Source organism: Neovison vison, chromosome 13, assembly GCF_020171115.1.
Source record: "Neovison vison isolate M4711 chromosome 13, ASM_NN_V1, whole genome shotgun sequence".
NCBI lineage: Eukaryota > Metazoa > Chordata > Mammalia > Carnivora > Mustelidae > Neogale > Neogale vison.
Genome location: NC_058103.1, coordinates 105,024,496 through 105,048,100, shown reverse-complemented (window position 1 = coordinate 105,048,100; position 23,605 = coordinate 105,024,496). Strand labels below are relative to the sequence as shown.

The window sequence follows — 23,605 nt, the reverse complement described above, 5'->3', positions numbered from 1 at the left end:
TTTTTAGCTCTTAGAGAGTGCCTCTTCCAAGGGGCACAAATAGAAGGCTTGAACTAACGAGAGGACACAAGACTCATTGTCCTCAAGGAGGGATCCCAGAGAGGGGAACACATCTGTGAGCAGACCGGACCTCACAGAAGTCTGATCCCTATGGGAGATGGCAGAGGAAGATTTACAGACCAGGGGCCCAGTTCTTGGTTCCTTCAAGCTGACCTCTTCCTAGCTAAACATACCAGTCCTGAGTCCTGATGGTGATGGGTCATAAAGGAAGAGCCTAGCAAACCGAAACGTTCATGTTACCTAGCCCTATTTTTAATATGCCAGGGCAAGGGAAACTTGAGAGACAAGGGGAAGCCAGAGAGTTTCTATAATCATGTCTGTAGTGGTCTTGCTCTGAGCAACTGCATGTCACCGCTGCAGAGCCCGGAGCCAGAAGAGGCACACTTAGGAGCGCTGGACAGCAGACGGCGGGGCGGGGGGTGACTTTTGCCCATGGTACTTCTGTGGAGTAACACAATGGGAAGCTGCTTGATGCTGCGGTACATGGGTAGTTTCATAAAACCTTTACAAAAGAGGAAAGAAATCTTAGAAAGCTAAGATGGCTAATTATCTACATTCTGAGACTAGAATGTATGCTTTGTGGTTACTAACCTTGTGTTTCTGAAAGTTCCTATTTCTAAATAAAATCTATTAGATGGAAAGTATCGTCAAGTCTACCAAGGTATCCAAATGAAAGACCGGAAGAGTTTCTACCTTCAACTTCCCCTGGATATGGGGGGGTGAATAGTCGGGAGCAACCATCAAATGTGCCAACAAGTCCCTAGTCCCTTCATCTAGTGCAGTGTAATAGGTCATGTGTTTCCAGAACACGCTCCAAGTCAGGCACTCTGGGGAACAGAAAACCCCAGCATGGATGTTCTCTGGCGCCTAAGCAAGCCTCTGGCACAGAGCAGACCAGGCAGGAAGTCAGCAAGCTGGACCCTCTTGGCGAGGTGGCCCCGGCTGTCTTCCCAGCACTTCCCGCCCGGCCCCTGTCCATGCCCTGTAGGGCCTCCCTTAGCACAGCACTGCTTTCACCTGTGCACACTCGATTCCCTGTGCCTGGGATGCCCCTCACCTCTTCCACCTTAAAAATTCTTTCAAGACCCAACTCTAGTAATAACATTCCAGAAATCTTCCCTGTTTCCCTGAAGGTGCCTTAGAGTTTCCTTCAGTGCAAATGGAACAACTTGTTCATCTCTGTGACTATTCTAAGCCTACCACAGGGTCATGACTTAGTGCCATGCAGAAAACTAGAATAAGTATGTCTAGATTATCCACACACGCTACCAGCCCCCTAAGGACAGGGATGGTTGGCATCTTACTCTTGTGGTAGACATTGTGCCTGGTGCTCATGATGAGTTTGAAAGAATGTAAACCCTCCCATGCCCCACCCCGGCTCCCTGGCTCTCCCCTCCCCAGGGTCTTCTCTGGAGAATGATGTGAATGTAAGCCTGGCCAGCTGGCACATTTTAGTTGAAGGTCTCATTTTGCTTTGTTTTCAATTTGCCAGCAGCATTCAAATCAATACATTTGCCTAAGAAACATTAAAGATCAGAGCTTAGCTATCAAGTTTTAAAGTCCTGGGAGAGAGTTGCCTAGGGAAGTTGTGAAGCCTTTTTTCTGTTGCTCTGGCCTGAAAGGAATAAAAGGTGCCAGTCCTGGCAACTACCATTCCTTCGGCACAGACAGCCTGAGCCTGGCCACGAAAGGGACCTGAGAGTACTAAAAGCATTAGTACCTAAGCTCAGTAAACCACGCCTACTGCTCCAGGATTTAGGCCCCTCAGAGCAATGTGGCTTTCTGTCCTGGGCCTGCAATCCTGCATTCTGGAAGGCAAAGCCCGAACCAGCTCCCTCATGTAATGGGGTGGTATCTCTTTGGCAGATTTATTTGTAGAAATTATTTCTTTTTGGGTTCCCTAGTGTCAATAAGAAAAGCTCCCCAGTGAGGTATGTTCTCCAAAGACAGTTCTGTCCTGTGGTCACAGGGGGCAGCTTCCCTGCTTTTCTTACCAAAGCCTCATCCAAAGATGGGACTAGCATCTCAGTTACTTCAGTCCCCAACTTGTATTAAGCAGAATAATGAGAGTTTTTATCATACAAAAGGGGATTTTATGTATTTAAATTATCAAATCCCTGCCAAACCAAAACTCCACTTGTCTATTTTATAAGACTGGAGACAGCTAAAGGCATACACATATACATAAGATATAAATATACATATGTGTGCCTATGTAAGACATCACAACAAAACAATCCATACTTGAAAATCATATTTAGAAAGGAAAAGGATTATTTTCTGTTTGAATAAACAGAACTGCAAATAAACCTAAAAAATGCCAGGATTGTTCCAGGAGGGGCAAGCTGTATAAGTGGGGTGCTTGTTCCTTCCGCTCGGCTGTTCTGTGGGTGCACATGAGGCTTCAGAAGACCGCAGAAGCAGCTAACTGGCATCCCTGAGTCCAGCCAGACAGCAGTGGAAGCAGTAGCTTCTGAGCCAGCCAGAACAGGTAGCAAGGCCCCTGTGGCAAGCAGCTTTTCTGTCTTCTCCAGGGGTGTGCCTTCCTGGAAGAGGCCTGTGATAATCAAGGTCTTCTGTATATGCACGGCTTCCTTCTTTGTCAGACTGCCCTGTCTTTGTTCGCCCTGGCCGTACTGGAGCGCCTGATGGACTGCAGGGAGCTCTCCCACATCTGTGGGCCGTGCAGCCCTTACCAACCAGCTCAGAAGCCCCTTCACTGTGTTCTCATGCAGTAGCTCTTGTGGGCCATCGCAGTCAATCAGCCTGTCTCGGTCTCTCCTGTCTCAGTGTTCTTCAGTGGTAACTACTTGTCTTACTTGCTGATTAGAAACAAACCATTGCTTGTTTAATCTGCAGATGAATGTCCCTGGCTGTGTGTCCCTCCCTCCATCCTCCTTGTGGCCTATGCTCTTTCTACAACATCCCCGAGGCTTGGCTGTGATGCAGGCTTAGGCTTCTCTCTCGGGGCTCTATTTCTTCAGTTGCCCCACCATCTATCCCTATGCTCCCCGAGGTCTCCCTGACTTTCCCTCTCCTGTTAGTTAGTAGAATGGGACCCAAGCCCTGTGCACTGCATTGCTGTCTGCAGGACAGTCCTGCTTCCTTGATGGTTGGTGCTGTCTCAGTTGGCACGGGGCAGCATCCCGACATCCTCCTGCCCTGGGCTTCTTTAGAGGGAGAATTCTGATGAGGTGATACCCTCACTGCCACTCCTCTTCCCTGTTCTTCGTTTGCTCGGTCAAGCTGCTTTGTTTTTGCAGCATCAAAGTCTTAGCTGACAAGCATCTGTCCCAGGCTCTGGGGCTTTCCTTGTCTTTGTGGCTGCCTGCTCATTTCATTATTTCCACAGAGAGGCAACTTAAGCCCTCACAAGTAGTCATCTATGAGCCAGGAACTCTGCTTAGAGCCCCTGGATTAAATTAGGCTGTTGTTTATAGCGCCTAATACAGCCAAGGGCAGCCAGATTTCCCTCCAGAGGAGCCAGCAACCTGGGCCATGGGCTCTTGGGAAAAGTCCCATCCCTGCGGCCTTGCTTCTGTAGACTTGGCTCTACCCCCAAGCTCCCTGGGGGTAGCGCCTCCAGCCTGAAGTGCGGCTGCTCAGCTGTCTGGGGGTCTGTGTGGCTCTCTGGATGTTTGAGGTGACTGTGAAACTGACAACTTTAGAAACTGTCCAGGTTGGATGGCTTAGCCAAGTGGTTAGGCTTACTAGTGGCCTTATGTGGCGAGAACTAGTTTGGTACCACCAGCATCTGGAGCTTTAGGAACAAAGAACAAAAGGGTATTTCATCAAAAGGCTTGGAAAAGAAACCACAACGAGTTGCAGGGTTTGGGTTGTTGTTCTTAAAATCTTAGAAGCCTTGGTTGCCTCTAGGTACCTTAAAAAACCCCAGAATACCAAATTACAGTGTGCAGAGGCCACAGGCTATGCAGAGAACACAGCATATGCTATGCAAACACTGGATGCTCTCCCCAGGGGAGACTCCTATCCTGAGTGTCTCCCGAAGCCACACACTGGTCCTTGTGTTCAGGTTACAAGAAGAGACCTGGGGCAGGGAATCAGGCCATGGGAGCCACTCTCTCTACCACTTGGGAGGCCATGGGCTGCTGATGGTGGCCAGCCCGAGCCAAGAGAACAGGCCACCCTGTACTCTGTGGATAGTTCTTCTCCACAGTTGCTCTGCTTATCCTTACAATAGCCTGGGGCCCCGAAGCCAGACCAGAGACTCCTCGAGCCAGCCTCAAGTGAGAGAGGTTGCACACTCCATATGAGATTGTGGAAGTGGACAGTAGGGAAAGGACACAGGACTGATGGCTCCAGAGGACCCAACTAGACTCTGGTCATGCAGCAAGAAAGGTGGGTGAGCATAAATTTCATTCCCAAAGTCTCAGGTCTGGTTCCCCAAGGGGTCAAGTACCCCCAGGTGTGAGTCCCTAGCCCTCTGCTGGTGTCTCACAACTGGTCAGGGCTCTCCCAGGGTCTGAGTCATCACAGTGGGCTCTGTGGGCACAGGCTCACTGGAGTGTCAGGCTGGGTGGCCACTATCTGCACAACCCTGGCTTCCAGCATGAACTGCACCCACACTCCACAGACACATACGTGCTAGAAGTTTCTACTGACGTCAGAAAACCACCAGACGAGGGAATGTGTAAGAGAGACTTTCTTTAGATGGAGGACCTGCCTGGAAGAATGGGGAGTAGTTCTAAGAACCTGGAAGAAGTATGCTGGGGTTACCCAGGGGGAGCCTCATGACTGGGCTCCTCTGTCTTACTCAAGAAGATAGGCTTACCCATGACCTTCCCCCAGGGAGGTCCCTAGGAGGCTGACTATGGGATTTTACCTCAGACATCTGGGCACTAGTTCAGCCCCACTGAGAACTCCTTACTCATCCCAATAATAACTCTCTGAGAGAAGCATAATCGTCTGGTTCCACAAAGCAGAGAAGGGAGGTGGATATTGGGGAAGGGTTTCTCCAGTTTGCCCCGTGGTGCCAAAGCAAAAACAGAGCCAAATATGACCACAAGACTGGATAGGGAGGGGGCAAAAGTCTAGTGACAGGCTCCAACTAAGCCCTGCCAGGCCCAGCCAGCCAGAACCTGGCAGGTTCCTTGCCGATGAAGAGGGGTAGGGATCCGAGAGGCACTTAACAGCCTGCCCAAGTGGACTCTGATCCTTATCCTTCCTCAGCTTCCACTTTAGTCATGCTGTACTAAAAACTGAAGTCTTGCCCTAGCAAAGAGACTGCTGTGATAAAGAAGAACTGAAGAGGGAGATCACAGTGTGAATTCCCAAGGTGTGCAATTCCTTCTATACCATCAGGCACCTGAGTTGAGAGTGAAATACTACCAGAAAGTCTACATAAGCCCAGTACTTCCAACCAAACAAAAGGTCGGGCTTCGCTCAACACACTGGGCAAATCCACCATAGTTTGCCTTGGTTAATTTTCAACCTTTTCCTCTCCCTTTGAAGTGCAAGACCTTACGTATGCAGGACTGAGTCTGGGTATGTGGCCTGCTGGCCTTGCATGCTGCGGCTGGGTGATTGCTGTGATTCTTGGTGTGATCTGGGCCTGTGATATTTCCAAGCCCATCCTCCCTGCTTCTCTCTGCTACTGCTCTGGCTACTGGCCCTTTTCCTTGCTGTGGGTCCTACCTTCAAATCACTCAAAGATGATTCAAAGATGAAATGCCAATCAAATGCTTCCATAATGAAAGACCTAATCACTCTACAGCATGTGTACATTCAATAACCTGAAACAACACCTCTGTTGGCCATGCTGGGAAGCCATTGCCTAAGAACAGGCCTACGCCCAGTGTGGAGGTTGGGTGACTGCTTAGGCGATCTTGGCAGTGGGCTCCTGGTTGTTTTGGACTACTTAGGACTGTGCAGTGGAGCTTGGGAGCAAAGTCGATAGAGACTTCCCAGTGGGCCTTAACTCCAGCAGGCCAAGACAGAGTAAGTTCTCATTCTGTAACCTAGGATTTCTCCAAGTATGGTCCAAGTACGTAGTTTATGAACCACGTACGTCAGCATCAGCTACAGCTGTTTCATAAAAATGCAGATTCCTGGGCTCTGTTCTAGACTGTATCAGTCTTTGATGCTCAGGCTCAAAAAATCATCTTCAGATGATCCTGGTGCAAGTTTGCAAACCCTTGCTGAGGTATCACTACAGTCTGAAAATGGCTCTAAGTACTTCAGCCAGTTCTACGAAGCCAAAGACCAGAACCTGAGAACAGAAATGGGGAAATTACATCCTTCTGTGGCAGGTTCCACAGCTGTCACTTGACTTCATATCCAAGTGCCATGGGATGAGATGAACATGGCGGGGGGGTGGGGTAATGTAATGCCTGTTCACTGCCTCTTCCCCAGGCATCATCCTTTCAGTGGTCCTGGCTGGCGTTCTGGGCATCTGTGTTGTCCTGGCGGTGTCCATTTGGCTTTTCAAAAGAAAGAAGAGGTGAGCTGGTTTGGGTTCAAAATGGGAGCTGGGTAGCTTATTTGTCCACAAGGACTGATCTGTCTGGGAAGGCAGTCTGCAGAATGAATAGCCCCCATCACCTGTACCAACGCTGATCCTAGGAGTGCTCTCTCCCAAACACCATCGCCTCCAGCCTCCTTTGCATGAGAACCTGGGCCATTAGGCTTAGAGGTAGAGATGTGCCTGTGGCCGTGGCTAACACCTGAAGACAAATCTCTTGATTTGGGGGTGGGGAGGTCCCATTTGCCTGAACACAAGCAGCAAGGCTGTCCTCTTTCTAACATCTTTATATCTGGTTTTTGTTTTTGTTTTTCTTTCTTTTTGCCTCTGAATCCAAAAAGGAAAATGAAGGGAAAATTGATGTATCACTCCCATTAGCTATTAATGCCCATTGCTCATGTTTTTATTGATGTTTTGTTTTTCTAAAACCATTTTATTATTCTGGAGTGTATAAAAAATAGTTTCCAGGAATCCTGTTAATAGAATCAAAGGTTTAAAGTTGGGGTGGTAATGAGACCTTCTTCAAAATGCAGGTCTATTATCATCAGTTGTTACAAGAGAACAGTTGGAAAATGACCAGGTTCCTTTTCGGTTAATGCTTTATTTTGGGGTCATTCCTCCCAAGACCGACAGAACAGGGGAGGGGTCCTCATGAGAGGAATCTGACCCCATACCCAAGTCAGGCTGCTCTCTGCTTATCTCTTCTCTTTAACTGAGACTCGTGTGTTCTTCTTGTTCCAGTAGCAAAAAAAGTGACAACAAAGGAGTCATTTATAAACCAGCCATCAAGAAGGAGACTGAAGCCCATGCCTGAGGCCCCAGAACTTTCAGGCACATCCAAGGAAGGACTTTGCTTTGGACACTACATACTGTGGCTCCCTAAACATTTGAAATACCTAAGGGTTCTCTGAAGCCCAACCCACAAATGCCCCAGACCCATGGGGGGCCTGTAGGTGGGTGCCCTGCCATTCTGATGCCACAGCCACTGCCAGGACGATCTGTGGATGGGAAGAACTCGCTAAAGAGGCAGGAACTCTGAGCTGTCTGCTTCATCTGTGTGAGACCATTAAGTTGTTTAGATTCTGGGGGGCATAAACCAAGTCACCCACTGGGCCTGTGATTGGTCAGAAAACATTTTCATCCAGGGATTCCCTTTAGTGTGGTTTCAAGGATCTTGGAAATTCTGCTTCTTGTCCAAGTTTTCAGACCAGAATGTATACTCTTTGCTTAGATTTTGCTTCTGAGACTCAGTTTCTTTCCTCAGGGAAGGGGGGGTTGTTGTCTTCCTCTGATTCCTTCTGCTGTGACAAAACTTATGGTCTGACCTTACAACTGGAAGGAAGAATGATACAGGAAGGTTCAAGGTATCAGAGACAAAAAGAAAACAAAAGATAGTCTTTGAAACACAGTAGAGGCATATCCAAAGTCCTGTCCTTTGGATCAAAAGCACTGAATGGACCCGAGATAGAGAGACTGAGAAGACACATAAGGTCTGGAGGAACTCACTTTGGAGTCAGAACTGGAGTCAGAAGTTGTCTGTCAAGTCACAAGCATGAGGACAACAGAATATTAAGCCCAAGGCCAACCTCCTGTCAGCAGCACAATTATGCTTTGTACTTTACAGACTTGATAAATGATCAGGCTATTCCTTGAAAAGCGTTGTTGCTTTCTCTATCCTAGAGTAGACATGAGTTCTGAGATGACCCAAACCACTTTTGAATCTAGAGGAAATAGGCAGAAGCATATTGACTGAAGAGCTTTGTCTGCTGCCCAGATTTCATTTTGGCCACTTCTGTGGTGTCTCTACTGCCAATGTGGAATCGAGACGTCCCTACTTCCCTGACTTGGAGGATGCTGAGTCACGTCTTGCTTGAAATCTGTTTCAAGATATGAAAGCAGGAAGTTATCTGTGCAGGGTGGGGACATCATGGTATTTAGGGACCAATAATAACAGAATGTTACAAAGATACTTCATGGTCTTCTACCTGAGTCACAGTTTCTGTGAAGGCTTAACTCTTTCATCGATGCAAGGATCCCATGATGACCAGTTAGCTCCATGACTGAGAAGGAGCCTCCACTACCAATTTCCAACCTCTCATGGCCAGCACTTTGCAGTTCATGGAGAACTTTCTGATTCCTGGTCTCATTTTGACAGCACGGAATGTCCTATCAAAGCACAAGTTTCTTTATAACATCTTTTTCCTTCTACTCCTCCCTCTCACTCTGAAAACAATCTTCTCCCTTCTCTACCATCATGACTTTTTATAGCGGTGGCAAGCCCCCCAAGGCTTTGTAGTGAGTTTGCTAAACCGAGTTACAGAAGGCCTAATGAACACTCAGATGTGTGTGTGCACGAGGTCTTTGACAGCCTGGGAGTCTGGGTGGCATCCTCACCTTGCCTTTAGCATTCCTGATGCTGACCAAATGACAGCAGGGAGAAGCCTCATGACAGAGTGACGTGAATTAGATGATGCTTCCTTGGACTTGGCCCAAAGTTGCCCATCAGAAACCAACATAAATTACTCCAGAGCCCTGGGACTATCTACCTTTTATGGGCAATTCTTGCAAGAGAACAAAGAGATCATTGTATCTGACGCAACGGCTATTCATAAGAAGGGAGACTAACTAGGCCATGAAAACAGTGGCATTTTCTCCTGCCCTGTGGCCAAGATAAAGCAAAGCCAGGGAGGCAGACAGAAGGCTCCAAGAATCAACACTGTCAGCTTCCTTGCTAATCATTATGGGGCTCCTAGGGACCAAGCTTAGGACACGGGAAGCCTTTGCTCAGCTTCTCTCTCATTCCACTGACATCGTTCGCCACTGAAGGAAACCAGCATTGTGGTGTATGAATTTCCTGTCTCACTCAAATCCGCTGGAGGGCCCAGGTGCTGTGCTGGGTGCACTACAGGTAGAGATCACAAAGACAAGGCCTGTGTGGGAAAAGGACAGGGAAGGCCCTGGTTTCTTTGTTTCTTACTGATGGGACAGCTTGAGTCTTTTTGTTCTGTTTCTTTAGGATCATTTAATAAAAATAGTAAAAACTTACACCTATTTCCTTAATAGATATCCTAGGATTTTGCTGCATTGACTATTAATCCCATTTCAAGTTCGGACCTTAAGTTCTTCTCCCCTTCACTAAACTCTCTGAAGGCCTCCTGAGCACCACTGGGAAGCACTGGGGTCTGCAGCACTCCTCTGTCCCTGTGCCTTGGATGGACCATAGGCCACTGTGATGATGGTCTCTTTAGCACTTCTATATTTATTGTAAGAATGATTGTAATGAAGACATAAACTGTAAATATGAGAAATTATAAATAAAATGTTTTTCACAACAGACTGTTTTTTTGGGAGGTGAGGTTAAAGCATTGTTGCTGGCAAAGCACTTTGTAGTTCCTGGTCTATTGTGACAGGTAACTGATTAGAGCAAGTAATGTCATTTGTCTAGAATGTCTTAGAACCTGGCTCCAAAGGAAAACACACTGATGGACTTAATCATTTTATTGAGGATGGAGGCCTATGGGGTATTCAGCTCTGGGGTCACATAATTGCTTAGTAAGCAGAGTTGGGAAGTCTAGAATAATCAGGGAAAGGCTCAGAGAGAAGGGGTTATCTAAGCTGGGCCTCAAAGAAGAAGTCAGATTTGAACAGGATAGAAAGAGGGGGGCATTCCTAACAAGGGGGCATAAATATAAAGAATGGTCTCTCTACTTCACTAGGTATTGCATTTAGTAGGTTGAAGCCTCTCCTGGTTGCCTATAACCTATTTTGGATTTTTTTTTTTCTCCAAAACATGCTACCATCTTCCATAGAATTTTGTAAATCCAAATCCAGATTTCACCTTCTGGTTTGGTAAAAAGGCAATCCTGTATCGGTTACAAATAGGTACCATCATTGTTTGTTTACTTAGGAAAGCTTCCAGTTTTCAGTTCAGTTGCCCAAGGATGGAAACAGATGCACTGTCCAAAGGTAATTTTGCTCCAGCAGATGATAAAGCAGTGGGCCCAGCTTCAGAACAGAAACATTATAATCCCTCCAGGTTCTGACAGTCTCTTCAGTGAGGACACAGGTATTTTTCAGCTCACTCCCTTTAGCATCTTTCAGAGGTGAAGACAGGTGGAGCGAGGCACCCCCAGAGTGCCTCTGTGACTCTCATTCCTTTACACCTGCTCCCATACCCCTGGGGCTGGGGCGGCAGCGGGTGAGTCTGGACTGAGCAACAGAAGTCTCTCTCTCCTCTCCCCATAGCCTTGCTCCCCATTCCTTGAACTCGAGATTCTTTGGGGTTGATGACCAGGGACATGTGGTGGCAAGAGCCATGGACTGGCGGGGGAGACTCAAGTCTTTCTTCAGGTTGGCCATTACCCTCCTCATGTGAATCATATGGATAATCTAGAGCATACAGTTCAATAGGATATATAATGATACAACACGAGACATGTGAAAATTTAAAGGTATGGTAGCCACACACCCCAAAAAGGAAAGAATAATAGTGACATCAATTTTAGTAATATTTTATAAAGCCCAGTAGATCCAAAATAACTATAATTTCAACATGTAATCAATATTTTGAGATGAGATCATTTCATTCCTTTTTCTGTAGTAAGTCTCTGAAACCTAGTGTGTATTTTACATTAACAGCACTGCGTGATTCAGATGCTAAATTTTCTTTAAAAATATTTTATCTGTATTTAGATTTCACAAAATTACAGTGGAAAACGCAGATTCACATGCCCGAGTGGCTCCAAACACACTTAAAAGTTTTCCAAAGCCTGAAGCAATTATCAGCTATTAAATTTAAATTGATTAAAGTAAAATAAATCAAATGTTTTCTCACTTTCATTAGACACAAGTACTCAGTAGCCACATGTAGCCAGAGGCCAACACAGCCACTGTGCAGATATGGACTGCTGACCTTCTCCTTCGACATACCCTTCGGTAGGGTTAAACCTAGAGAACCTTCATGCAAAATCCACCTGAGAAGAAATCTTTGGGGACTGAGAGATGGGGGTGAGAGAGAGAGGATGGGGGAATCCAGGTAGGTGGATATGGAGGCTGGAAGAAAAGAACACAGACAGAAAATCAGGCCAAGGTGAATAGACCAGAAGACCTTAGGCAGAGCTCCCCTTCTCTTTATGCCTTTTCTTGTAGCTCTATGGGGGTTCCCCAGTCCTCCTTGCCCTGGCTATGTCTCTTGGCCATGTCCTGGGGTCCCGGTGCTCAGTAGTGACTCGATCGAGAGCATTCTGGTGTCTTTGCAGGAGCATGAGCTAAAGGCATGAGGGTGCCTGGTTAACTTATTGGGGGACCTCGCTGCAGGACCCTGGCCAAGTGGCCAGGTTCTGACTGTCTTCCTAATACCTCCTCCCTGATATCCTCAGAGTCCAAACATTCCTGCTTTGTCTCCACTCTTCTGGAGCTAGGTGGCTGGAAGGGAGCAAATGCCTGAAACCTGAGTGTCTCTTGAACTGTCAACTGGGCTTAGTCCCTCAGTTTGGAAGGAGTTGCAAGTTGCCTCCCATCAGGGTGAGGGGAAAAGTTTTGAGACAAGAGGAAAGGAGATCTCTGTGGCTGCCAGCTGAGCTGCAGTGGGCACCTGGCGTCCATTCCACACCACATACAGCCTGGCAGACGTGCATGAACTACTCTGGTCTTCTGGCTCAGACTCAACTATGACAGGGTAGGGGAGAAGGTGGGAGGCCCAGACAGTGCTGGAAAGGAGGGGCCCTATGCTCTACCTGTGCCCTGTCATTTCAGAATGATTGGGCAGGGATAAGGACCTAAGTGCTTTGTGATACAGAATTATTCACCATAAAAACAAATTATTATGACCAGGTCAGCATAATGTTATGACTGCAGGTCAATCAGGGATTCAGTAAGCCTCCCACTTGTATGTTTTAGACTGCATCTTCACTCCATTATCCCACAACCCAGGGAAAGAGGAAACATTGCCTTTTTAAGTGGGAAACCAAACAAGAGCTCTTGCCCAGGGCTAAGTGAAGGTCACACAGCTCCTGTAGCTCACTGATCCTCAGTGACAGGATGGGGTCTGCCCTTTGCAGCTCCAGTGACATGGAAACATCGTAATAGAATTTACCATGCTTGGGCGCCTGGGTGGCTCAGTGGGTTAAGCCGCTGCCTTCGGCTCAGGTCATGATCTCAGGGTCCTGGGATTGAGTCCCGCATCGGGCTCTCTGCTCAGCGAGGGAGCCTGCTTTCTCCTCTCTCTCTGCCTGCCTCTCTGCCTACTTGTGGTCTCTCTCTGTCAAATAAATAAATAAAATCTTAAAAAAAAAAAAAGAATTTACCGTGCTTATCTCAATCATGCCACCACCTCATGAAGCCCCAAAGGCTAAAGAGATACTCAAGGCGTTGTGCCACTGATTTCTAGAAAGTCAACAACAACCTCCTGCCTCCAATCTGCCTGGTAATATTAAACCTTGGCCTCTGTTCAGGAGAAGTCTGACTGAAGATTGTCAATTGCTAGTAGACAAAGGAGTCAGCTCTGCTCCTGGGATATTATCCTCACCTCTTACTTCAGCAAACCAAATATGTCCCAAGGATACATTCATTGAACTTCTCTGTATTCCTAAGGCTGAACTGGAGAGAAGGAATAAATATATACATGCACATACTCTATAAATCCATTTGTATAAAATTCTACAAAGTGCAAAATAGAAAGGATACTGGTGGTTGCCTAGGGATGAGGGGGGTGGTAGAAGGTGAGGGTACCACAAATTCGCAGGTCAGGTATATGTTCATTAACCTGTTTGTGGTGATGGTTTCCCCACATAGGTCAACACGGTTCAAATTTTACACCTTAAATACGTGTCATTTATCTTACAACAATTATCCCTCAATAAAGCTGTAAAAAAAAAAAGAAGAAGAAGAAGAAGAAAAAGAAAACCTCCTATACACAACCAAATGACACCTTGCCCTGTCCTGGCATTTCCATTGAGAGTTTATCCTCCTGATCCATCTAGAAGAAGTCTGCCAGAACTGGCACCTTCCCTGGGACCCACCCTGGAAGCCCAGGAAGGAGTGTGATGTCTATTCACATGGCCAGCTATGACCTCTTGATACTGTAAGTCAAAGTCATTATTTCTGCTTGAGTTCACTAGTTTCAAATATTAACTTTTAATTACCTGCAATGAAGACAACAAACACAGGGCTATGGGTTCAAGGACAGACTTAGACCTCTATAGGAGCTCTGTGTCAGTAATGAGAGTCTACTGGCTTCCCTGCAAGAGGCAAAGACTCTTCTGGTGAGGCAGGTAACATGACCAGTTAGTTCATCTGCTGAAACTAGTTTCCCAAGCTACCTAGACATCCAACAACAGACCTCGTGCATCTTAGTTTCTTTCCCTCCCAAACACCCAACAAATAACCACTTGAAAATTTTTCCTTAAAAAAGTACTATCTTCCTATGGAGAATAAGCATGGTCAGGAGCTTATCATTTCCTCTTAGTCACTGGGTGAAATCAGAATTAATCTACTGTGATACTCTGATGTAGTAAGAAATATGTATTTGGGGGGGCACCTGGGTGGCTCAGTGGATTAAGCCGCTGCCTTCGGCTCAGGTCATGATCTCAGGGTCCTGGGATCGAGTCCCGCATCGGGCTCTCTGCTCAGCAGGGAGCCTGCTTCCTCCTCTCTCTCTCTCTCTCTGCCTGCCTCTCTGCCTACTTGTGATCTCTCTCTGTCAAATAAATAAATAAATAAATAAAATCTTAAAAAAAAAAAAGAAATATGTATTTGGTATTTAAAATCAGTTCCTGGCACAGAGCTCCCAAATGTTGTTTATAATAAGCTCCTTTAAGCCATACCTAAGTTTATGCTAAAAGGTAATACTTGGGGGATAGGGGGCTGGATGCCACAGGGAACAGCCATGTGATTAGAGGGCTGGAACTTTCAGCCCTACTCCCTGACCTCCAGGAGAAGACTGGGAACTGAGTTCAATAGCCAATAACTTAATCAATCATGCCTATATAACAGGGTCCTCACGGAAATCCTAAACAACGGGGTTTGGAGAGCTTCCAATAAATGGAGGTACTGAGAGGTTGATGCACCCAGAGAGGACATGGAATCTCTGTGCCCCTTTCTCATACCTTGAACTATGTACCTATTTACCTGGCTGTTCATCTGTATTCTTTACAATATCCTGTATAATAAACCAGTAAATATAAGTAAATGCTTCCCTGGGTTTTGTGAGCTGTTCTAGCATATCATCAGTCATGGGAACCCACAATTTATAGCTGGTTGGTCAGAATTAGAGGTGACGACCTGGAACTTGCAATTGGTATCTGAAGTGGGGGCAATCTTGTGGGATTGAGCCCTTAACTTGCAGAGTCTCTACTAACTTGGGGCAGTCAATGCCAGAAAAGAGTTAAATCTACTATATGTAGAACATATAGTCAGTATCCACAGAGAACTGAATTGCGTGGTATGGAAAAGCTCACACAACTGGTGTCAGAACAGCATTTTCCTTTATCTCTCTTCTATCATTCAAGGTAACTTCCAGTTGACCTCCTTTCTCATAACTCCTTAGTCAAAAGCAAAAATTTAATGAATAACTACTGTCTGCTGAGCACAGATTAAGTGATGGGGAGTCAAGCCTGATGCAGAGAGTTCCTATATTCAATGATAATTGGTATCACAATCTCACTTGGGGAAGGAAGCAGAAACCACTAACCACAGTATACAGAAGAGCAGCTGGCAATGAATGCTACATGTCTATCAACAGAAGAACGGCTAAACAAACTGTACATCCAAAAGGTGGAATGCTTTTCTTCAAGAAGTAGCAAATTACTGATATACAAAAATATGGATGAATCTCAGAAAAGTATGTTGGATGAAAGAAGTCAGACACAAAAGAGTACATTTAGTGTTATTCCATTTATATAAAGTTCAAAACAAGGAAATTAATCTACAGTGACAGAAGCAGTTGCCTCTGTGGAAGGTGGGGTCGACTGACTAGAACGGAGCACAAGGGACCCAGCTGGAGAAAGGTGGTGTTCTGTATTTTGATAGGGTTGGTGGTTACATATGTGTATCCATTTGTCAAAACGCATCCCATGGTATACTTTAAATCTGTCCATTTTATTGTATGTAAATTATTCCTTGATTTATAAAAAAAAAATATGTTGAAGGGTAATAGTGGACAAAGTGACTTGCTTTGAGTGTGATCAGGAACGATTTCACAAAGGGTAACATTTGAGCAGGACCTTGGAGGAGGAATAGGATGCTTTCTTTCTGGTTGGAACTAACAAAAGCAAGTATGTGGAAGTATGAAAGTCCACCGTGTGTCATAATAGAGATCTCAGGGATGTGCTTGAGAATGTCTGGAGAGGGAAGATAGGGAATTGTAGGAGACAGGAAAAGTGGCTGCGATCAGATTGTGAAAGGCCTTGAATGATGTGCACTTTCTAATAAGGACAACAGAAATCATGGTGCCTAGGGTATAGTTTTATCTGATTATATAAACAATGTACGCTAATTAAAAAAAATTTAATATAGAGAGCCAAAAGTCCCCCATAATCCCGACTCCCAAAAAAAGCATTGTTAACAATTCAGTTTCATCTTTCCAGCCTTTATGTACCTGTGTGTATATTTTAATATTCATTTTTCATCAAATGGGCCAATAGGATACATATTCTAAGCTCTACAAGGGCTAGGAACATGCCTACCTACTTTCACTCTCACATTCTCAATATCTAGCACAGTGTCTGGTCTAAGAAATATTTGGTGAATGAAAGAATGATCTTGCTTTTGTTTTCTAACATGTTCCAAATATCCTAATTCTTTTTTTTTTTAAGATTTTATTTATTTGTCAGAAAGAGAGAGTACACACAAGCAGGGGGAGGGGCAGGCAGAGGCAGGCAAGTTCTCTGCTAAGCAAGGAACCTGGTGTGGGACTCAATTCCAGGACCCAGGATTATGACCTGAGCTGAAGGCAGACGCTTAACCAACTGAGCCACCCAGGCATCCCCATCCTCATTCTTTTTAATGGCTGTAAAGTATTCTGCTCTTCAAGGTCTATTATGTCCTGACAGACACTGTTGAAAATTTCTTACCCTTACAATACTACTGCAAGATGCTTTTGCACTTGAATATATTTCAATAGGATAAATTCCTGGAAAAAAAATTCCTGGTTCAAAATATGCATATCTCAAAATTTTGTAGATATAATGAATTATGCTAAATCTCTACCCAAAGAGATACAACCCAAAGGGCTGTACTAATTTGCTTTCTCACAACATGTTGCTTCTACCACATGTTCAACAACTCTTGATAATATCAATCTTTTTCATCTTTGACAATCTGATAACTTAAAAATTCTTTGCTTGTTATATATTTCTTTTATTAATAATTTAGCATTTTATCTTATATTTATTGGCTATTACATTTTATCTGTGAATTATCTGTTTATCTCCATGTACCACTTCACTAAATCATCTTTTTTTAATTTATAGAAGTTTCTTATATATTATAGGTGGCAACTCTTTGTAATATAAACCAAAGATATTTCTCCCAGTCCTCTTTGTTTAGGGTATCTTTTGAATTTTATGAAGTCAAATCTGTCCATTTTTTTCCCTTTGTGATTTATAATGAAGTGCTCAGAATACTCTATCCACCTTAAGATTATGAAACTACAGTTGACCCCTGAGCAACACAAGTTTGAACTGGGCTGGTCCACTGATAGGCAAACTTTTTTCAATAAGCATATTGAAAAATTTTTGAGGACTTGCAACAATTTGAAAACACTTGTAGACAAACTGCATAGATGAGAATTATCAAAAAAATTAAAATGCTGGGTGAGTCATGCATAAAATAGATATAGATACTAGTCTACTTTTTCATTTACTTCCATAAAATATATATACATCTATTGTAAAAAGTTAAAATTTATCACAATTTATGCAGAGACTGTACATGGCACCATTCAGTCAAGAGAAAGGTAAACAAATAAAGAGGCAATATTAAGCCTTCACTGCTTGAAATTTACTGCAGTACATATTGTACTACCATAGTAATTTCACAGCCACCTCCTGCTGCTATTTAGATGAACTGAAGTGTGGCAAGTTTATCTGCTTAAAATGTTGTGTGATGGTAATCATCACCGCATGACCAATTCACTTCTCCAGTAAAATTGCATCTCACAGTAAAAGGTGAGCTCTTCTGTTCTCACATATTTTCCATTATGCTCAGTGCAATACTATAAACTTTGAATAACACTAGGGGACCCTTACGGAGTGCCACTAGTGATGCTGGAAGTGCTCCCAAAACACAGAAAAAAGTCATGACATTACGAAGAAAAACTGCATTGCTTGATATGTACCATAGTTTGAGATTGCGGCCATGGTTGCCTGCCATTTCAAGGTAAATTAATCCAGTGTAAGGACAATGGTGGTGGTGGTGGGGAATTCATAAAGCTGTCACTGTGGCTATGCTAGCAGGTGCAAAATCCTTGCACTTTTTTGCAAAATACCTTTATTTTGTATTGAAAATGCAGCTTTTATGTGAGCGCAGCATTGCTATAAGAAAGACATTCCTATAGATTCTAAAATGATTTGAGAAAAAGCAGGCATTATATGATAACTTAGAGCAAAAGGAAGGTGAAGGATCTAAAGCTGGAGAACTTAATGTCAGCAAAGAGGGGCTTGATAATTTTAGAAAGAGGTTTGGCTGAAAAAGTGCCAAGATAACAAGGGAAGCAACAGATGAGCTCCCACTCACCATTAAGAAAATCACTATTGAGAAAGAATACTTGCCTGAATGGGTTTGTAATACAGACAAAAGTGCCCAATCCTAGAAGAAAAAGCCCCAAAGGACATTTCTTTCTTTCTTTTTTTAAGATTTTATTTATTTATTTGAGAGAGAGAGAGAGAGCAAGCACAAGGGTGGCTGGGCAGAGGGAAAGGGGGAAGCAGACTCCCCATTGGGCAGGGAGCCCAACATGGGACTGGATTGCAGGATCCAGAGATCATGACCGGAGCCAAAGGGAGTTGCTTGACTGACTGAGCCACTCAGGTGTGCCCCAAAGACATTCCTTAATAAAGAACTGAGCACCAGGATTTAAGGCAAAAAGTAATAGGTTAACTACTGTTTTGTCCAAATGCAATCAGGTTTTTGGATCAGGACCGTCCTTATCTATAATGCTACTAAGCCCCAAGCTTTGAAAGGAAAAGATAAATACCAGCTGCCAGTCTTTTGGTTGTATAAGAAGGCTTGGACAATGAAAAATCTTTTTCTGGATTGGTTCCATCAACGCCCCTGAAGTCAGAAAGTACCTTGCCAGTAAGTGATTGCCTTTTTTCTTTTTTTTAAAAGCTTGTTTGTTTACTTACTTATTTTCGGTAATCTCTAGACCCAACATGGAGCTTGAATTTATGACCCCAAGATAGAGATTTGCATGTTCTTCTGACTGAGCCAGTCAGGTGCCCCAGTAAATGACTGCCTTTTAAAGTTCTTTTTTTTGCGGGGGGGGGAATGGGAGGGGCAGAGGGAGAGAGAATTTTAAGCAGGCTCCATGCCCAGCACAGAGCCGGATGAGGGGCTCAATCTCAAGACCCTGAGATCATGACCTGAGCCAAAATCAAGAGTAAGACACTTAACTGACCAAGCCATCCAGGAGCCCCTAAAGTTCTTTTTTTTTTTAAAGTTAATTAATTAATTAATTAATTAATTTTCAGTGTAACAGAATTCATTGTTTATGCATCCCACCCAGTGCTCTATGCAATACGTGCCCTCCTTAATACCCACCACCTGGCTCCCCCAACCTCCCACCCCCCACCCCTTCAAAACCCTCAGATTGTTTTTCAGAGTCCATAGTCTCTCATGGTTCATCTCCCCTTCCAGTTTCCCTCAGCTCCCTTCTCCTCTCCATCTCCCCATGTCCTCCATGCTATTTGTTATGCTCCACAAATAAGTGAAACCATATGATAATTGACTCTCTCTGCTTGACTTATTTCACTCAGCATAATCTCTTCCAGTCCCGTCCATGTTGATACAAAAATTGGGTATTCATCCTTTCTGATGGAGGCATAATACTCCATAGTGTATATGGACCACATTTCCCTTATCCATTCATCCGCTGAGGGCATCTTGGTTCTTTCCACAGTTTGGCGACCGTGGCCATTGCTGCTATAAACATTGGGGTACAGATGGCCCTTCTTTTCACTACATCTGTATCTTTGGGGTAAATACCCAGGAGTACAGGGTCATAGGGAAGCTCTATTTTTAATTTCTTGAGGAATCTCCACACTTTTCCAAAGTGGCTGCACCAACTTGCATTCCCACCAACAGTGTAAGAGGGTTCCCCTTTCTCCACATCCTCCCCAACACACATTGTTTCCTGTCTTGCTAATTTTGGCCATTCTAACTGGTGTAAGTGGTATCTCTATGTGGTTTTAATTTGAATTTCCCTGATGGCTAATGATGATGAACATTTTTTCATGTGTCTGATAGTCATTTATATGTCTTCATTGGAGAAGTGTCTGTTCATGTCTTCTGCCCATTTTTTGACATGATTATCTGTTTTGTGTGTGTTGAGTTTAAGAAGTTCTTTGTAGATCCTGAATATCAACCTTTTGTCTGTACTGTCACTTGTGAATATCTTCTCCCATTCTGTGGGTTGCCTCTTTGTTTTGTTGACTGTTTCCTTTGCTGTGCAGAAGCTTTTGATCTTGATGAAGTCCCAAAAGTTCATTTTTGCTTTTGTTTCCTTTGCCTTTGGAGACATATCTTGAAAGAAGTTGCTGTGGTTGATATCGAAGAGGTTTCTACCTATGTTCTCCTCTAGAATTCTGATGGATTCCTGTCTTACATTGAGGTCTTTTATCCATTTCAAGTTTATTTTTGTGTACAATGTAAGAGAATGGTCAAGCTTCATTCTTTTACATATAGCTGTCCAATTTTCCAAGCACAATTTATTGAAGAGCCGGTCTTTTTTCCACTGTATATTTTTTGCTGCTTTGTTGAAGATTATTTGACCATAGAGTTGAGGGTCCATATCTGGGCTCTCTACTCTGTTCCACTGGTCTATGTGTCTGTTTTTATGCCAGTACCATGCTGTCTTGGTGATCACAGCTTTGTAGTAAAGCTTGAAATCAGGTAACGTGATGCCCCCAGTTGTTTTTCTTTTTCAACATTTCTTTAGCCCCCTAAAGTTCTTTTGATAGTGAACAATTTTTCTGTCACCCAGAACCCCATGAGTTCAACACAGAAGGTGTCAAAGTGGATTACTTACCCCCAAACACAAACAACATCTCTAATTCAGTCTCTAGACCAGGAGGTCATAAGACATTTAAGGCTCAAGACACATAGTATCTTATGGAAAGTAGTGTTAACACTGTGGAAAAAAGCCCTGACAGGGAAAACATCATGAAAGTCTGAAAGGATCATACCATCAAAGATGCCATCATTGTTCGTGGAAAAACCATGCAAGTATCAAGCCAGAAACAATAAATTCCTCCTAGAGAAAACTGCCCAGATATTGCGCATGACTTCACAGGATTTATGACAGAACCAACCAAAGAAATCATGAAGGAGGTTGTGGATATGGCAATAAAGGTGAGAGTTTCATGATATAGATCTTGGAGAAACTCAAGAGCTCATACACATCACATCAGAGGAATGAACGGAAGATGACTTGATGGAGATGAGCGCTTCGGAACCAGTGCCAGACAACGAGGAAGGAGACATGGAAGAAGTAGTGCCAGAAAACAAGTTGATGTTAGACAATCTGGCAGAAGGGTTCTGATTATTTAACGCTGCTTTGATTTCTACAACATGAACCCTTCTATGATTCAGGCACTGAAACTAAAGCAAATGGTGAAAGAAGAATTGGTACCATACAGAAACATTTTTAGAGAAATGGAAAAAAAATTCATACATAACTTATGATGTATTTACACAAAGTCCCACCGAGTGTGCCTGCCTCTCCTACCTCCTTCATGTCTTCCCCCTCTGCCACCACAGATACAGCAAGACCAACCCTTCCTCTTCCTTCTCCTCGTCAGCCCACTCAGTGTGAAGATGATGAGGATGAAGACCTTTATGAAGATTCACTTCCACTTAATAAATAGTACTAATCATCATGCCATACAGTCAATAAACTTTTCTGTTCTCTATGTGTCTTCATATGAAAACTTAATGAATGCAGGACAAGAACTGTGCGAGACACTTCTCTGTCACCATTGCCAGCATCACCCAGGGATTCATCACATAGAACATCACCTATGGGGGTGCCTGGGTGGCTCAGTGGGTTAAGCTGCTGCCTTCGGCTCGGGTCATGATCTCAGGGTCCTGGGATCAAGCCCCGCATCGGGCTCTCTCCTCTGCAGGGAGCCTGCTTCCCTTCCTCTCTCTCTGCCTGCCTTTCTGCCTACATGTGATCTCTGTCTGTCCAAAAAAAAAAAAAAGAACATCGCCTATGAAACTGGGAGGGAGTGGACAGCCTATCCTCACAAAGGCATAAGGTAAGAGATAGTTAATATAAAATTAACAAAGTTTTAGTTCCCTTTTTTAGAGCTTGACATTCAAGAATTAAATTATGCCTCTCATAATTGCAGCAACTGTGTATCAGCCTATCATCACAAATGGCTTTTTAAAAAAAGTAACAATGTTTCCAATACTGTATTAAGAATAGGACTATAATACTGTATGTCATAAAAATTTTTACAACAGTTCATTCATTAGTGTGTAGATTAGGCTGCCATGAAGCAATCTTATTGCTGCTTCTTCATTATCAAGGAATTGCTATTCATTATCCATGAGTTGTTAATGCCTTAAATAAATACAAATTTCTTTTTCACATTATCTTTTCAGTTTTGATGTCTAGTGTTAATAATACCTATAACATCTACAGCGTTTTGTATCATATAAAAGAATATTGATGTAGGTACTGACAAGACCATCTTGTAAACACACAATATAAACTTAGTGTTAATAAATATAGTAAGTACTATAAATGTATTTTCTCTTATGATTTTTTTAAAGATTTTTTTAATTTGAGAGAGATAGCTCAAGTCAGGGAGGAGGGGCAAGAGGAAGAAGGAGAAGCAGACTCCCCACTGAGCAGGGAGCCTGATGAGAGGCTCAATCCCAGGCCCCCAAGATCATGATCTGAGTGAAAGACAGATGGTTAACCACCCAAGGCATCTCTCTTATGATTTTTTAAATAACATTTTCTCTAGCTTACTTTAAGAAAACAGTATGTAATACATATAACATATAAAATATGTGATAATCATCTATTTATATCAGTAAGGCTTCCAGTCAACAGGAGGCGAGTGGTAGTTGAGTTTTTAGAGAATCAAAAGTTATGCATAGATTTTCAAATACATGCGGAGTGGATGGGAGGGTCAACAGCTCTACTCTAATTCCTGCATTGTTTAAGACAGACTATATTCTTTTTTTTTTAAGTTATTTTATAGTTTCACTGCATTTGAATTTTTAATCTTACATTTTGTTTTATAGTAAAAGCAAAATAAGGACCTGGCTTTACTTTCTCCTCCCCTCTCAAATATAATCAAATAAAACATCAAATAGCCCATTTATTGAAAAACTGATTCTTCTTCTGTTAATCTGAAATACCAATTATGTTATATACTGGATTTTCATATATACACGAGCCTGCTCTGGAATCTTCTATCCACTTCCAATATTGTAGATTTATGGTATATTTTGGTATTTATTAGGATAAACAGATTAAGATTTTAAATATGTTTTATTCTCTGAAAGTAGCAATGTTAGGTACTAGGTAAATTATAAACAAGACAAAAGTTTATTTATCATGTTAAAAAGTTTAAATATTGATATACTGAGTGTTCTTTCAGAGTGTGTTAAATAGACATTTAATACACAGAATTGCCTTTTCTTTCATGACATTTTGTTCACTTATTACAGAACAAAACATTTTGTGTAGAATACTGATTCTGTATTAATTGCCTAGAAGTGCATTGTCAATAAACATTTACAAATTGCAATTGTTTTTTCCCCCCTATGTTTGCCTTGGTTTTATTTGAATGTGTTTTGTATCTGTTGACTCTAGTTTAAAGAACAATT

At 43.3% G+C, this 23,605-nt stretch overlaps 2 protein-coding genes across 6 annotated transcripts in view; one reads left to right on the top strand and one right to left on the bottom strand.

Moving 5' to 3' along the window:
* Positions 1 to 9,086, top strand: part of CA12 (carbonic anhydrase 12) — a 55,980-nt gene extending 46,894 nt beyond the window's left edge. The window contains exons 9-11 of one of the 4 annotated variants that reach the window (XM_044232013.1): positions 5,533 to 5,565; positions 6,433 to 6,520; positions 7,286 to 9,086. In XM_044232013.1, the coding sequence (XP_044087948.1) occupies positions 5,533 to 5,565; positions 6,433 to 6,520; positions 7,286 to 7,355 (191 nt within the window). In that variant the 3' untranslated portion in view covers positions 7,356 to 9,086. Of the gene's footprint in view, positions 1 to 5,532; positions 5,566 to 6,432; positions 6,521 to 7,282 lie in introns of all 4 variants that reach the window. The other 3 variants (XM_044232011.1, XM_044232015.1, XM_044232014.1) reach the window with 3 other exon arrangements.
* APH1B (aph-1 homolog B, gamma-secretase subunit) overlaps positions 337 to 23,605 on the bottom strand; it is a 63,471-nt gene continuing 40,202 nt past the window's right edge. The window contains exon 7 of one of the 2 annotated variants that reach the window (XM_044232018.1): positions 337 to 562. The gene's annotated coding sequence lies outside the window, so the exon portion shown is untranslated. Of the gene's footprint in view, positions 563 to 11,575; positions 11,594 to 23,605 lie in introns of those variants that run through there. The other variant, XM_044232019.1, reaches the window with a different exon arrangement.